We start from the raw sequence: 17,008 nt of genomic DNA, 5'->3' as shown, positions 1-17,008 counted from the left end.
CTGCTGCAAAAAATAAAATGGAAAATAACCTAAGAATACTTAGATCAAGAGGGATTTCACGCCGGGACAGCTTCTTAACCTATCTACGCAACCAAGCTCAAGTTCGATCGTGCATGGAGTTAGTACCTACTGCAGCCATTTATGGGAATTGGGTATAGTGCATTCAATATTAATTGGCGTATTTCCACTTGAAACCGTCATTAGCAATCTACCATCGTACCGCACGGCATCGTCGAATTCCACGAACGGGTAGGTAGTGTACGAAGCGATTTGGCTCCTCTTTTCGAACACGTACGAATTCAAAAAATATTCTAACTGCTTCGAAAAGCAGCTGAAAATAACAGACAAGAAACTCCACAGTTACCCATTTCGAAAATGTTGTTCAGATACGGGCACAGTCTGTCTCCGATTTTCAGCTACCTACTTACTCAGTAGATAACTATGAAATTATGCCCGCCTACGTCGTCAGTCGTGACTCCTGACAGCTCTTTCACACGGGGTCCAGTTTTTTGCAGGATCCCGTTTTCTGCAGGATCCCGTTTGATGGCGAATGTGTTTATATGCTCGCTAGCATCCCGCATGCGGGATGCTCGTGCGAACGCTAGCATACAAACACATTCGCCATCAAACGAGATCCTGCAGAAAATGGGATCCTGCAGAAAACTGGACGCCCGTGTGAAAGGGGCGTGACACCTCGACACTTGATCTTGTGAGCGATGCGCTTTATAGCAAACAGTAGCACCTAAATTCTACCGTACTGTACCTAGTACCTAGGTAATATTTTACAAACATGTGGAAATGTTTTGCTATTCAAAGTAATTACGATTCGGGTCGGGTCGGCCATCCGAAGGGAACTCGCATGGAATTAATAAATTCCCTTCGTGCCGACAAAAAGGTTGACAGGCTTTAATAACAGAGCATGTCTATTACTTACATCTACAATAAAATAAATAATAAATTATTGTTGTTACAATGTATGTGTTCATGTACATATATTTCTCCAGAATGATAGTGATAAGTATCCTCCAGATCTAGTGATAAGTACTAAATAGATACCTAAAGTTCATTGTTCTACAATATTATGACTTAATTAATGTTTGTTGTTTAAATAACACTGGAACTCATAGCCAGGGGCTTCTTTAGAGGACGATTCAAACAACACGTGTCATACTTAGTATGACACAATATGTCGTCTGAATCGTCCTCTTAAGAAGCCCTTATCTTGACTATGAAATCCGGTGTTAGAGAACCAGTGATAAGGTACCTATATCAAGTTCTTAGTTCTATTTTTGTTCTCGAAGCTAACCTGCATGTTAGTAGTTTCTAACTTTCTATACAAAAATACCTTTATTATTATTAAATATTTTCCTTTTGTAAAACAACGTAGGTATCTAGGTGCTTTAGCTTACAAATTATTTTGATACGATTTATTCATCCCTCGGGATGAAAAGTGCGAGAGAATTTATCACGTTGCGCCTCCTGAGGGCCCTAAGTAAAACGTTAATATTCGTTAATTAAACGCAACATCCGAAATTCCATTAATTTTCATTAAAGCCGTCTTACATTTTCTAATATTTGTGTTAGACAAGACAAGCTGAGTAATATTGGTGACAGGCGAGACGAGACAATGTTGGTGTCATGACAGATTTTATTGGAATCGTTGGAATCAAATTATTACTTTATCGACTATGGGAAGTGAAATCAAAATTAATCCATACTCCATACTATATTACTTTACTATAATATTATAAATGCGAAAGTGTGTCTGTCTGTCTTGACGTCCTATTCGGAAGGTCCGTGGGTTCAATACCGGGCGGGCACCTTTACCTTTTCGGAGTTTCTGCGTCCCAAGCAATAATTATTATTAATGCTCTAACTGCCAAGTTAAACATCGTAAGGAAACCTGCATGCTTGAAAAATCTATTTCTAAAAAGGCGTATGAAGAACCTTATGGAAAATCTCAGGAATGCAGATTTCCATTTCCTCGCGATGTTTGCCTTTATTATAAAAGCTTATGATATTTCAAATTGCTGAAAACGCACATAGATAACAGCAGAAAGTTAATTCTATGGGATCGAACCCAATACTTCCCCTTGATCATGAAACGTAAGTCACTGAATAATAATACCTACTTAAACATTAACAATAATGAATCAAATTCCTGTAAACATATTATGGTCTTTCACAATCACAATACATAAGTAAGTGCTGAAAGGGTCCTTTGTTACAAATCAAATAAGAGAAGAGAGGCGCGCGAGCAAAATGACAAAGGCTAGATAAGTAAAGGTTTTTCAATAAAAATTGCCTGAAAACGTTAAAATGGCTTACGTCTTATCATACGTCATGGCACCTGCGGATGATTCGCTGACTCAGTGATCAACACTGAATGATAGCCACCGAGCTTATTTTCACATAAGTATGTATTAATCTATTGAAGGATGTCAAATGAGCTCAGTGGTTATCAAGACGTATCCTTCAGTGTTGAACACCGAAGTAGCGAATAAGCGCGCTGATTTTTAAATTTTTAATCCAATTTTTAAAGGTTTTCCACGAAATTATTCTAATATCACTCAGTGAAGCAGCAATGTAGAATGAACCAATGGGCAATGCTATGATCATTGAAAAAGTTAAGTAAATGCTCGATGGCATGTAGTGTAGTCCCTTTGTTTTTAAGTATATCCTGTATTTTTTATTCTTTGTGATAGTATTAAGCGATAAAGATATTTAAATTAAATTAGATCGTAACTCGTACAGACCTATTTACATATTAAAATATTTATCTAAGATTCTGCGAATAATAAAGATACCTACCACTTAAACTGTAAACAGCAAAAGTTTTACAAAAGATATTTTCATATGTGGAGCGGCCGGATAATATATTATTATTTTACATGTAATCCCCGGGGAATAAAGTTGTACTTTTTACTTTCACAAGCTAAAAGCCTTATAAAACTTTCTCTTTGTAATAGCTCCGTAAGAAAACACAAATGTTTATTTCCAAAATAATGGAAAAAGGCTCATAGAAATGGTGGATTTATTTTGATTACATTTTGTGGATTTTGTGATTAGCTTTGGTTCCGTGGCTTCATCTATACCTATACGAACTCTACAGCTTTGTTTTGTGGCTTCTTAGACAAGTAAAATGTATTTGCGCACAACATATGAGTACGGTAGGTAAGTGGTGGTGGAATAATTTAAAATTAATTATTAGTTAACGGAGTTAGAGCCTCAATAGCTCAACGGTTAAAGGAGTGGACTGAAAGCCGAAAGGTCACCGGTTCAAAGCCCACCCGTTGCACTATTGTCGTACCTACTCCTAGCACAAGCTTTACGTTTAATAATTGGAGGAGAAAGCTTAGTTTTCAGTAGGCATCCTAGCCTCTGCCAGGATAACCACTGAAAACATCTTGACCAGTCAGATACTTTGAGATCCAAAATACCATAATTTCATGCCATTTTATGCGAGGAAAAATATCAGCTAAAATAAACCGAATAAATTGTCAATTTAACGTCAACCATAAATAAAGCAAATAATAATATGGGAAACTCCAAACAAAATGGCTTATTATCGCTAATTGGCCGGTTTCATTTCAGGATTTAAATTGAACGATCCATTAAAGGCAAATTAATGAAAGTAAAATGAGGAATGGGTACGTTCCCAGGGCTTCATTGACTATTGAAAAACCAGGTCAACTGGAAATATTCACATGTTGTGTTGTGCACCGGGTGGAAGTAATGGTGACAAAACAGATTTTAGTTTAGATTTAGCATTGAGATAGATAATTATATAGGTTTATACATAGGTAGGTATGTTCAGAATTCAGCCTAAAATACGTCTATTTCATCGTTGCAAAATCCACACTTATATCAAAAATGCGGAAGTGTATCTTGGTCTGGTGGGAGGCTTCGGCCGTGGCTAGTATTAACTATTACCACCCTCTACCAAAGCCGTGTCGCCAAGCGATTAAGCGTTCCGGTACGATGCCATGTAGAAACCAAAAGGGGCATGGGTTTAATAAAAACTGCCATACGCCTTCCAGGTTAGCCCGCTTCCATCTGAGACTGCAGCATTACTTAGCACCAGATGAGATTGCAGTCAAGGGCTAACTTGTATCTGAAGAAATAGTGTATCTGTCTGTCTGCCAGCGTTTCACGTCCCATCTGTTTAACGGATTTTAACTAAATTTGATAGGCTACTTTTTAGTTTCTGTCCCGAAAAATCAAAGATTTTTAAAAACGGAAACGGGCACGCAGAGATGCTAAGCTATCTAGATAGAATCGGCCACATTAATCATGCGTGAGAAGAAGTGCCCATTTGACCTGCTATTTACCCGCTGATCACGATAAGCGATATCTTTAGCTCATCCATCTTCTCGAATTGCGAGACACTGTAGGTAAATAGGTATCTACTCCAATATTGTATTAAGATCTACATAAGTAGGTACAGTAGGTACGCAGCAGAAAGTAATGTACATCGGCCTTTGGTATGACATTTCGGCTTTGTAGAGCGTTGTCTCTGTCACTCATACCTATATTAAGACGTTTGTCGGTCTCAACGACACAGATAATGCTCTACAAATCTGCTATCTCCTTCTAAAGGTGATAGCAGAATTTTATAGTAGGTAAAAATATGTACATACCTACATTACTTTCTGTCGCGTACCTTACCTAGATATATCGCCAAATGAAAAAGCTAATTTAGGCTACCATCTTGTGAGCCGATTTGGACAAGGTCTATCTACCAGCTAGCTACCTACCTACATGCATTTTTTACAATACAAGGTGTTAGATAAACTGAGGTTAGAACCGATATTGAGTAGATTTGTGTCAAAATAATGGGGAGTGATAAAATAATATCGCAAGGGAATTACATTTGGAGTGATGGGTACCTATTGGGTAGAAGTCCTAAAGAAATATTGTCGCTTAGGTGTATTTCTGCGTGAAATCGACTGCCATTCGCCCACCCTTGTCACAGTGACCTCTGACCTTTAAACCTCTGCCGCTGCCCGTAAGCCCATAGCGTAGGTACTGTCTTCTGGAATATTATGTTTTGCGTTCATTTCCATTAAGAAAAAAATTAGGCTTTTGTACCCGAAGAGTGCCAACGGAACCACTAAGCCTCTCCACTGTTCATCCGGGCGTTCGTCGGCCTAAAACTTTAAAAAGTCACAAATTAACTATAGGTACATCAGTGCTAATTCGTACAAAAAGTCTTAATTCGTCGGCATTTGTGCCTTTTTCAAAGAGTGAGTCTCTTTGAAAAGAGCGTACCTATGAATTTTTGATAATAAGACCTTGTCTTTTGTATTGTTAATTATTTGGAAATATCTGCGAACACCTAATTCCCCAAAACCATCACAAAACATACTTTCCATTACGCATTTAAAATGGCATCCTAGAATACCTCGCTGCTTTATCAATGTTACCCGTATCTACTGTAAGTTGTATGGTTTACAACAGACGATAAATATTTATTCTGTGACCACGGGTGATTTGCTCAGGCCATCAAACCATCAAACCCATTTGACATTAGTTGGTTTTACATTGCTGTTTTACTGAGCTTTACAAAAATAATGTTTCGTAGCAAATCTTCAATGGATCACAAATAAATGTCAAATGAGCTTAATAATTTCTTGTTTCATTCAGTGATGGTGATGATCACTGCATAACATCATGATCACTGATGAACACTGAATAGTGAGTTAGCAATTCAGTCCTCACTGTTGAAATTTGAAAGATTTGAACTCGTAAAGCTCGGAGCAGTTTTATCTATTGAAAAAGTTTGTTTTGTCGGTTCGAAAAGTAAGTGAAAACTATAGAATCGTAATTCGCACCAAATATTCGTGAGACGTGAGTGCTTTTAATTTTTTCTCGTGTATAGTGACTTAATAGTTCAGCGCAGAAGTAAGTCATTAATCTCTTTTTAGATGCCTCCAACTAGAAAAGTGTCAGCACGACAATACGAACTGTTAATAAAGTTTGCAGACACCCATCGCGACATTGCGTTGGGTCGATATACTGGAGGATCATTAGGGAGCCAGGCAGCGAAACTGGCCTGGCAAACCGTTACCACACAGCTGAATGCTGTGGAGGTAGGGGTTCGCAAAACAGCCGCACAGTGGCGAAGAGTAAGTCAACATCTATAGTACCACTACCCATAATATAAATGTGAAAGTGTGTTTTTTTGTTAGTTTATTGGTTTGTCCTAAAATCATGGCGCAACATAATAACGGCTCTAGGTGTGTTTTTGCATGGACTTAGTTAAGGACCTGCAGAGTGAAGAACCTGTCTTGTTTTACTCTAAGTACGCTCTGTAGGCCTTTGACTTTGCTCAGACTTAAGTTGAGACACAGTTATATCCATGACTTTAACTTCAATATCATCATCATGATCAACCCATCGCTAGCTCACTACAGAGCACGGGTCCTTTCAGGCTAAGATCTATAGAGCTAACTTTGACTTTGCTCGGACTTAAGTTTCAGTTAAAATGATACAGATTTATGTCAGCGATATAACACTGTGTCCTTTTAACAATGTCTTAAGTTTGAGCACAGTCAAAGTGCCTCAGACTCAAAAGGGCTTTGGTCATAGTCTACACAACGCTGGCCAAGTGTGGGTTGACAGACTTCACACCCTTTGAGAACATTATGGAGAACTATCAGGCATGCAGGTTTCCTCACGATGTTTTCCTTCACTGATACAGCAAGTGATATTTTAATTACTTAAATATGTACATTACTCTGAACAGTTAGAGATGTATGCCCAGGATTGAATTCCCGACCTCTGTTTAGGAAGCGGATGTTTTAACCACTAGGCTAACTATAACTTAAGTCTAAGCAAAGTAATAGTGCACTCTATAGATCTCAGCTTAAGTCTACTAATATTAACTTTGTTAATAGAAGTTTGAAAAGTACATTAAAGACATACAGTAGGTAGGTATCAGGCAGGAAATATTGTACATCAACCTTTAGACAGAGATAGCAGTTTCGTAGACAGTTGTCTCTGTCATTGAGACTGACAAAATGTCACATAAGTATGAGTGACAGAGACAATGCTCTACAAAGCCAAAATCTCATTCTAAAAGGCAATGTACAATGCTACTGTTAACCTTTTTACTTTATAGTACTGGATAGAACTCAAGGCCAAAGTGAAGAGTAAAGCAGCGGACTCCCGACGGATGGCTCGGGGCACGGGTGGAGGCCCAACTCGTCTGCTACCTCTGACCCCTGCAGAAAAGAAGATCCTCACTCTTTTAGGCCCGGTAGCAGTCAAGGGACTGCGAGGAGTGCCAACACCCTTTAAAGTTAGTTTTCCTTTTATTATTGATAGGAGTTAACCCTTCTCTTCTTCTTGTTCACTCTGGCTGGATCGATTTTGACGGGACTTTCACTGGTAGATAGCTGATGTTATAAGAAGTAACTTGTTTCTTTTATTTAAGAACAAAAATTATGGTTCTCTGCGCAAAACATGAATCCAATATACTTCTCATACGAATAGATGATTAATCCATACCAATATTATAAGTGTGAAAGTGTGCTTGTCTGTCTGTCTCATACTAATAAATGATTAATCCATACTAATATTATAAGTGCGATAGTGTGCCTGTCTGCTAGCCTTTCACTGCTCATCCGTTCAACCGATTTTGACAAAATTTGGTAGAGAGATAGCATGGATCCCGGGGAAGGACATAGGCTACTGTTTATCCCGGAAAATCAAAGAGTTCCCACAGGATTTTTAAAAACCTAAATCCATGCGGACAAAGTCACTGGCATCATCTAGTTTCACATAAGCTAGTTAGTAAATCAATTTATTTCTATAAAATATATTTTGCAGGTTTCGGTTCGAACACTATCCTCCATGAGGGAGGAGGGAGAAGAGGACAGTTCGTCAGTTGACCTGACACCTATTAGTGGCAGACCTAGCGTTGAGAGGGAGAACGAGAGGGATTCAACTGGGGCCTCTCCAGAGGCTTCCGGCCTGCAAGTCAATCCGCTGGAAGAGGATCAGGCCAGTCAGCCGGAGGACTGGGCCATACTGACGGTGGAGGACCAGGCCACTCAGTGGGAGGACGACGTGGTGTCCCAGTCCACTCGCTCCAGCCAAAATAGTAAGTATTAAGTTAGGTACAGTATGCGGCCGAAAGTAATGTACATCGGCCTTTAGAATGACATTTCGGCTTTGTAGAGCGTTGTCTCTGTCACTCATACCTATGTGACGTTTTGTTGGTCTTAACGACAGAGACAGTGTTCTACAAATTTGCTATCTCCTTCTAAAGGTCGATGTACATTATTTTCGGCCGCGTACTGTACAGAGATAGCTTGCATCCCAGGGTAGGACACATAAGCTACAGTACGCAGCAGAAAATAATGTACATCACCCTTTAGAAAGAGATAGCGGTTTAGTAGAGCATTGTCTCTGTCGTTGAGACCGACAAAGCATTATTATTATTATTAGGTATGCGTGACAGAGGCAATGCTCTACAAAGTCGAAATGTCATTCTAAAGCCTGATGTACATTACTTTCGGCCGCATACCTACTGTACTTTATGTGTTAAAAATTAGGTCAATAGGTAGTTGTTTCATTGCGGAGTGATTGAAGGACAAACCAAACACACTTTCAAATTTATAAGATGAGTAGGTACTATGTATGCGACAAGGCTACTTTGGCGCGCGGCGAAAATCGGAACTCACGTTGCTGTCCCCTTTGTTCTTGTTTGAATATTCTAAGCCTTTGTTCTCCAACAGCGCCCCCCTGTCAATGTCATTCATGTGCCAAGAGAGCCTTGTCATTGTAGAGTAGTGATTTATTATTCCTAGCTGATACCCGCGACTTCGATGGATTAAGTATATTAAGTATGGATATGGATTTTGTAAGTAAGATGTTGATGATTAATTTAATTTCAGTTGTGCAGGATGTGGATGTGAGGCTGCCCAGTTGGGCTCTGCAGCTGGAGTCCAGGTGGTTGGACATGGAGGAGCGGAATACTGCGGCTCTCACGAGGATTGCTGACGCGCTGCACAGCCAAACTGCTGCCTTACAACGAGTGGCTGATGGCATCACCCAAATCGTGAGATTTATGACCGACCCTGGGACTTAAAATCAGCTATCAGCGTTTCTGTAGTGGTTAAGACGTCCGCCTTCTTTTCGGGAGGTCGGGGGTTCGATTTTGGGGCACGTTAACTTTTCGGAGTTATGTGCGTTTTAAGTAATTAAATATCACTTAAACGTGAGGAATCGTGAGGAGTTTTTGAAAACATGTTTGTGATTGGTTGGTCAATGAAAATGGTTAACGCTAGCTAAGTTTTGGTCTTTCTCATTTGTATGGGATTACGTGACAGAGAGAGTCCTATATTAACTTTTCTTGGATAGAGTAGCTTTATTACGTGAAATATTAATGAAAATTAAGTTATGATGATTGTGACTGCTATTATTTACTGTGTGCTAAGTATTCCTTGGAGAAACGCGTAAGCGACGCATTAGCCTGGCGCTTTAGACCTTTTCACTCGTATCATGATTTTTTTGTCAGTTCGCGGTAACAAGGTCGTATTCGCCGCGTGTGGTGCGCCTGTTGCGCATTTCAGTGGGAAGTTACTCGTTTACCTTTTAAGTCAGTTATGGAATAAATTATAGGTACAGTCAGCAACACAGCTAGGTACGCACCCGTCCATAGTCGGTTGTACCGGCGGCGGGTGCAAACCTAGCTTTGTTGCTGACCCTACCTAATATAAGTACCTACCGATTACTTAATTTTATTATCACTGTATTGTTCCTGTGTCAAAGTTAGAATAGTTATTGTTATGATTGTTACTAGATTTTTACAATTGAATAAATACTTTAATTTTTATTTATTGCTTTTTAATAGGAATTCCCCGTTGACCTAGAATCATAAAACTTAGCAGATAAAATAAGATAAAACAATTTTCAAGAGCGCCTGGTAAGAAGGTAGGTACTAGGTACATTATATCACGACGTGCGATATTATTTTCCTTACGGAAATATCCGTTATCTGTGCTCCCATGTGGGTGCGATGGAATCCCAGCCGAGGCTACATAATCCGTAAATCCTTTATCTCGTTTACGCTCTTAATCCGCGATGAGGGGATGCGGGTAGACTGGTATAGAGTGTAATATGAAGCGAAAATATTGCATTTTGTTGAAGGTACAGATTTTTATTTGTAGACTAGAAAGTTTTGCTGTTTCGTCTTGTCTGTGATCGTCAGCTTTAAATCTACCTAGTACCTAACGTACCTACCTACTAAGTTGGCGACATTGCTATAAAAATATAAGCGCGAGAAAAAGATGTAGGAACAAAAATGTACTTACCTACAAACTTAAATTAAGCTCTCATATAAAAAAAACATGGATTTTTACGCGATAAAAGTAGCCTATATTGTGTTAATCCAAGGTGTGTCTATCTCCATTCCAAATTGCACCCAAATCGGTTCAGAAGTTTTTGCGTGAAGGAGTAACAAATACACACATACAAATTTTCGTTGTTATAATAGCGTTATTTAATTCGGTAGGTATACTAGGTGATGCCCGCGACTTCGTCCACGTGGATTTAGGTTTTTGAAAATCCCGTTGGAAGTTGGAATTCTTGGATTTTCCAGGATTAAAAGTAGCCCATGTCCTTCCCCGGTATGCAAACTATCTCTCGTCAAAATCGGTCAAACAGATGGGCCGTTATAAGCAAGCAGACATACTACACACACTTTCGCAATTTCGCATTTATAAGTAATAAATATAAGCATGGATTCAATGATTCCTTTGTCGCAGATACAGTATGATTTAGTTTTAGTGCGCGTATAATATTTTAGCTGGCCCCTAATCCCGTAGTTTCAATAATGGCTAGTAGTTAACACGCTCCTAATTCACGCCGGGCATGTCGAACAGGCGCCCATTGCCAAATTACTCGCACGGCTACATGCGTATGTAATACCGTTGTAATTAATGCGCCGATAGCCCAGTGGCGACTTTGCCTTCTACTCGGGGTCCAGGGTTCACCATCACTAACTTTTCAGTTAAGTGCGTTTTAGCCCAGGAAAACATCTTGAGGAACCTGGATGCCCGCAAGTTTTCCATACCTATGTTTAATGGTAAAGGAAAATATTGTGAAGAAACCTGCATGCTTGAGAGTTCTCCATAATGTTAGTCTCCAAAAATATTCTTCTTAAATAGGTATATAAAAGGAAAAGCTGAATGACTGACTGATCTAGCAACGCACAGCTCAAACTACTGGACGGATCAGGCTGAAATTTGGCATGCAGATAGCTATTATGACGTAGACATCCACTAAGAAAGGATTTTGGAAAATTCATAGGGGTTCGAAAGTGTAGTCCACGCGGACGAAGTTGCGGACATAAGCTAGTAATTACTAAATAGTATACCTTGAAGTGTAGGTAAAACACTAAAAAGTTATAAAAAAATATAAGCTAGTAATGTTATAAAATACAAGTTATAATAGTAGAGAGAAGATAGATAGCTACATGTTATATTAACAGAAAATCACGTTGATACTTTAATTAAAAATTAAAACTTTACAGACGGCCTCGAACTTAGCAGACTTAAGTTTTTGGCAAACGTTCCCCAACACACATTACACGAAAACTCTAGAGCCATTGAAATTAATTAGAGCTTTCTGGTCACAGAACTCTGAATCAGATAATAGAAATAGAATCAGTTAAATTTAGGATCGTGACGTAACCATTCGTCATAACGTCATCCTCAGCTGAGGTCCGAGTCTCATTGAGGCGGTATTAGGACGACGTTGCCCTCCGATGTCGTCAAGACCTAGGGCTTAAGCCCAAACTTCTGACGAGCGCGTCGCGATCGCCCAACCCACTGGTGACGCTGTAACAGCCAGTAGGGCCAGCAGTACAACACAATCCGAAAGAAGAAATAAATTAGCATACTTGCCTGGGCCGCCCAAGGTATCGCTAGTTTTTTTTATTGCCAGATAAGCTTGCACTTGATCACAATCATACTTAATAGAAAACAATGATGAGGTCAAGGTTGGGAAGCGCTTGCCTAGAAGAACTTATAAAACCGTCCGTAATTCTAATAATAAAATGATCAAAGTCGTCGCTCAGGCATCCCCTGACAATGTGTTCTATAAACACTGGCTAAGGGTACACCAGATCCCGAACGCAAAATGACTATTCATTTTTTTAAATGATTTTAACAAAATATTTTTATACGCATTTTAATTTTTAATTATAACATGTTTTTATATGGGTCCCAAACCTGAAATAAAATGTTTTTTTTTTATTTTTTTTTTTTATTTATAAGTCCTCAGGAGATTCGATTGGCGTAAAGCGGCGCAACAGAAATGAATGGCAGCTTCTAACGTCGGACACCTAGATCCTCTTTGGCCAATATAGTGAGTTAGTAATGTTTTTAATATCGGGATAAACCATTATAACATCGTAAGAAAACATCACTAACATCCAAAGCAACGAAACATGTAAAGCAACTGTATTGCTTAAAAGTCTACTTTTTCGCACTGATGGGCGGATAGCTCGTCAAAAGCTTTGTATCTCACGTTCCTTTAACATTTCTATACTTATTTAGAATTCAGTGGTTCTAGCAATGAATACGAACTAGTTGTGGAGTTTCATACAACAATTGAATATCATACAATAGTAGAATTTAATTTTATTTGCTATCATCTCGCCACAATATTATACCTACGAGAAAAAGAACAAAAGCTGAAAAATTAAAATAAAAGAAATAAGAATTGCTGGTAGTGGTAAAAAAGAGCGAAGCTCATTATTTTAAGTAGGTAGGATAGTTAGGTTATGAAGTCCTCTTATTGTTAAAACTAGAACCGCTCTGACTTCGCACTAATGATTTTAAGCATATTTTAATGTAGATACCTAGACTAGTGCGCGAAGCGATTGAAATTCGCAAACACCAGAAATTTAATCGTAAGGATGGCTTTAAACTAGCAAGTGGGTACCTGTGGAATCCAGAAAATAAAATCTATATTATTTATAAATATAGTTCACGACATATTGCAAATAAAATCAGTCAGATACTGACGCTAGAGCGTCGCGAGCGATGCGTAAGTAGGCCACTCGGAGTCACTGCCGTGTCGTAGGTGGGGCATTGCACCGAGATTTGCATGCTAAACATTGCGGGTTTGAAAGATGCTAAACCACAGACTACAAAATGAGGCAAATGGTTATTGGGTACCTATTGGATTGTGTTTAGGTACCTACAAGGAGGAGGTAGTATAACAATAAAGCTAAGTTTTTGCTAGTGTTCTGGCTACACCCTGTATGTAAAAAAACTCAAAGAGTTTCCTTTGCGCTAACTTTTGTTTTAAGACCGTAATAATTGTAGATTAGCAAGATAAAGTATGTAAATGTAATATCCACCGTATCTACAAGTCCGTAGCTAATATCATTTCGTAAGATGTTCCAAGGAAAATAGAAATCTTTTATTTCCATTTTCCTTGTGAAACTCCGACGCTTTATTTATAACTTGATTGCTTTGCAGCCAAGAAGCTGTACAATTAGAGACCAGTTTCACAAAGGTAAGCAACTTTAATGTTGCCAGTGTTTGAGACTAATATAAAACTTTTCATCTCAACTCAGTTCTCGCTACAAAATGAACATTTGAGGACTGTACTCTTAGTACGAGATTTTATGTCTCGCGACTGACATAGCTCAAAGGATTAGCAAGCTGAATGGGCAGGTTATGTCTGTCGCAGAACCGACGGCCGATGGGGCAGACGTGTTCTGGAGTAGAGACCGCGTACCGCTAAGCGCAGTTGGGACGACCAGCCCACTGGAACGATGACTTGAAGGAGGTGGCGGGGAGCGGATGGATGAGAAAGGCGTAGGACCGTGTTTGGTGGCGCGCTCTTGGAAAGGCCTATGTCCAGCAGTGGACGCAAACAGGCTGGTGGATTTATGTCTCGCCAACGTTGATAGTATTCGAGTGTCGAAACACTTTCGCGTTATAGTAAACTGCATCTTAACTGCATATTTTTAAAACTCAAGTTTGTCTACACATCTACAGCCAGCGCTCCAAGCGGAAACGTTGCGAAATTAAAATCAGTGGCATTGATTTTTGTACTTCAATTGAAGGCTCTTTAGGTCCATTTTACTTTGATGTTATTTGTGTTTCGACTCTCGAATTCTAGCAACGTAGGGGAGACGTAAAATCTTATACTAAGCGTACTGTTCAGCTCTTTTACAGTAGGTAAATTACTCAAAACTTCGTAGATTATGAGAAATGAGTTCAATACTAAATAGAAAATCAGTAGGTAGGTCGATTTCGTAAAACCTGCATCAATCATTATTACAATCTCAATTGCTCTGATTGGATGAATTTGCGCGATTCTTGATGCAACAATGCATAGTAACCAATAGTGAGCGAGCGTCAACCAATCAAAGGTGATTGCGATCGTGACATTGTAGAGCTGGCATTCTACCGCAATCGAGCAACAGGTAAGCACGGTAAGTTCATTCTCTTTTCACGTTGTAGGTTTGCTTTATTAGGGTTCCGTACCTCAAAAGGAAAAAGGAACTCTTATACAATCACTTTGTTGTCTGTCTGTCCGTCTGTCCGTCTGTCGTGTCTTTCAAGAAAACCTATAGTGTACGTTGACCTGGAATCATGAAATTTTGCAAGTAGGTAGGTCTTATAGCAGAAAAGAAAAAATCTAAAAAATGAAATTTTAGAGGTCATACCCGAGATTGAACTTCTGACTCCCCGTAAGGAGGAGGCCGTCTTAACCACTAGGCTATAACGGCTCCTTTTCCGTCCACTTCCATGTTTTTTTTGGAAACAATATTAGCCTGGTTAACGACTAATATTCCCCCTTTCCTCTCTAACTTAGTTTCAGGCTTGTGCTAGGAGTAGGTACGACAATAGTGCAACGGGCGGGGTTTGAACCGTCGACCTTTTTCGGTTTTCAGTCCACTCCTTTACCCGTTGAGCTATTGAGGCTCGAAATTAGAGCTCGCTATGAAATTAGAGTGGAATCATACTACTAAATCTACTCATGTGCTACTAACACGAATGGCGCCATTCATTCACAACCCCGAGTCCACTCGAGCGGAGCAGCGCGCCAGTTGTAGGCTTTATTGCCACCACAGGATTTATTCACTAAGTTTTCCTTTTCATTGGGCTCATATTACAAGAAGCTGGGGGAAATTATGCTTTGATTTATTTCATAATAATGTGAAGCGGGTTGTTATTCTAAGTGTGAAGCTTTATTGGGCGTATGAGTGACTTATTATACCTACCTTTATTGCTTATTAGGGTTCCGTACCTCAAAAGTAAAAAAAGGAACCCTTATAGGATCACTTTCTTGACAGTCTGTCTGTTTGTCTCTCTGTCTGTCTTTCGGTCTGTCAAGAAACCTACAGGGTACTTCCCGTTGACGTAGAAACATGAAATCCAGCAGGTAGGTAGGTCTTACAGCAGATGTTAGAGGAAAAATCTGAAAACCGTGAATTTATGGTCACATCACACATACAAATATTACATAGTATTTTCAATTTTCGAAGTAAGATAACTATAATATTAAGTGGGGTATCATATGTGCATTCTTTAACAGGCTTTACTTGTGCATTCTTGAACAGACTTATTTATTTTCATGCATCATAGTTTTTGAATTTTCCTGCAAAATGTCGAAAAAATACGACTGTAGAACGGAACCCTCGTTGCGTGAGCCTGACTCGCACTTGGCCGGTTTTATTATACTAAACAAGCTTTTGTAAATTTTGTGGATCGTCATAATCGCCAGTTCACTAATTCCATAAAATTCCAAACCCCCGCCGGGAATCGAACCCGGTCAACCCGGGACCACTAATTAAGCCAACAGCGCTTACCACTGCGCCAGAATATTATTGATGTTTTTAAATGTTTTAATATTGTGGAAAATGTTTAACATTTTGACTGTTTTCCATATATCTATTATTATAATCTGGAAACAGCGCAGAGATTAAACCTCACGGTTTTATTTATGAATTTGCATAATCTCGTGTTAATTTGAATAATTCGTCGGAGCTGCAAAATTTACAACGTCAATTAAAATTATTGCGAGTTATGAAAAGCAATTCACTCGCAAAACTCAGATTACACAACTGCGCAACACGAAGGAGTGTTGTGTGTTCATCAGTCTATTGTAAGTTTGTTTGTGGCGCTCTACCGATTTTAATGATTCTTTACTATCCCAAATTGACGACCTCCCTGACGCAGTGGTAAGCGCTGTGGTCTTATTAGTGAGAGGTCTCGGGTTCGATTCCCGCAGGGGTTTGGAATTTTATAATTTCTGTATATCTGGGCTGTGGGAGGCTTCGGTCTTGGCTAGTTACCACCCTACCGGCAAAACCGTGCCGCCAAGCGATTTAGCCTTCCGGTACGATGCCGTGAAGAAACCAAAGGGGTATAAATTAATAAAATAAATCCCACCCTAAAAACCGATAGATGTTGGGGTTCGAAGGTGCTAGAATGGCAACCTCGCAATGTGGAAAACGCAGCGTGGTTGGTTACGATAATTAATTATATACTTCAACAATGAGAAATACGATGGAGAGAGGTAGATATTAAAGTCTAGTCAGTGATCGCGTCACATGATGACGTTGAAAGTGTCATTTGTCTCGGTGATTTTAATGGTGATGTGTCACATAAAAATAGCTTATTTGGTCGTGAATTAGTTGCATATTGCGACGAGGAGGACTGGACTTGTGCGGATGTATGTACGCTGGGCGTTACGTCAGGTACATACACGTACCTCAGCGACGCGCATGGCACGACTAGCTGGATCGACCATGTCGTAGTCACGGGCGCTGCCCTGCGCGCGCTCAGGGGCGTGCGTGTACTCAATAACGTATATTGGTCGGATCACTTTCCTTTAGCTGTTGACTTCGATTTTGACGTAATTGTACCAAAAAGTATTGTAACAAATAAAATACATGTTAATAAAATTCAGTGGGGATATAGAACCTCTGACCAACAGTGTGAATATACCGAATTATGTAGTCAATATCTAG

General features: G+C 39.4%; 1 protein-coding gene across 2 annotated transcripts; it reads left to right on the top strand.

Moving 5' to 3' along the window:
- The first annotated feature begins 5,594 nt into the window (after nt 1–5,594).
- On the top strand, nt 5,595–9,771 carry LOC138402496 (uncharacterized). 2 transcript variants are annotated; one of them, XM_069499322.1, is made up of 5 exons: nt 5,595–5,802; nt 5,928–6,128; nt 7,124–7,303; nt 7,834–8,107; nt 8,904–9,771. In XM_069499322.1, the coding sequence occupies exons 2-5, from the start codon at nt 5,928–5,930 to the stop codon at nt 9,095–9,097; spliced, it is 849 nt and encodes a 282-aa protein (XP_069355423.1). In that variant the 5' UTR covers nt 5,595–5,802; the 3' UTR covers nt 9,098–9,771. The 2 variants fall into 2 exon arrangements, with proteins under 2 accessions (XP_069355423.1, XP_069355422.1); XM_069499321.1 differs by having other exon boundaries at nt 5,596–5,850.
- The last annotated feature ends 7,237 nt before the right edge of the window (nt 9,772–17,008 follow it).

This window comes from Maniola hyperantus, chromosome 6 (genome assembly GCF_902806685.2).
Source record: "Maniola hyperantus chromosome 6, iAphHyp1.2, whole genome shotgun sequence".
Lineage (NCBI taxonomy): Eukaryota > Metazoa > Arthropoda > Insecta > Lepidoptera > Nymphalidae > Maniola > Maniola hyperantus.
This window is presented reverse-complemented; position numbering and strand designations above follow the sequence as displayed.

What these genes read in the sequence shown, in the direction of transcription:
- LOC138402496 (XM_069499322.1), top strand. Translation starts at nt 5,928, where the DNA reads ATGCCTCCAACTAGAAAAGTGTCAGCACGACAATACGAACTGTTAATA. An exon ending in CAGCCGCACAGTGGCGAAGA is followed by an intron (nt 6,129 to 7,123) that starts GTAAGTCAACAT and finishes TTTACTTTATAG; the next exon opens with TACTGGATAGAACTCAAGGC. An exon ending in GAGTGCCAACACCCTTTAAA is followed by an intron (nt 7,304 to 7,833) that starts GTTAGTTTTCCT and finishes TATATTTTGCAG; the next exon opens with GTTTCGGTTCGAACACTATC.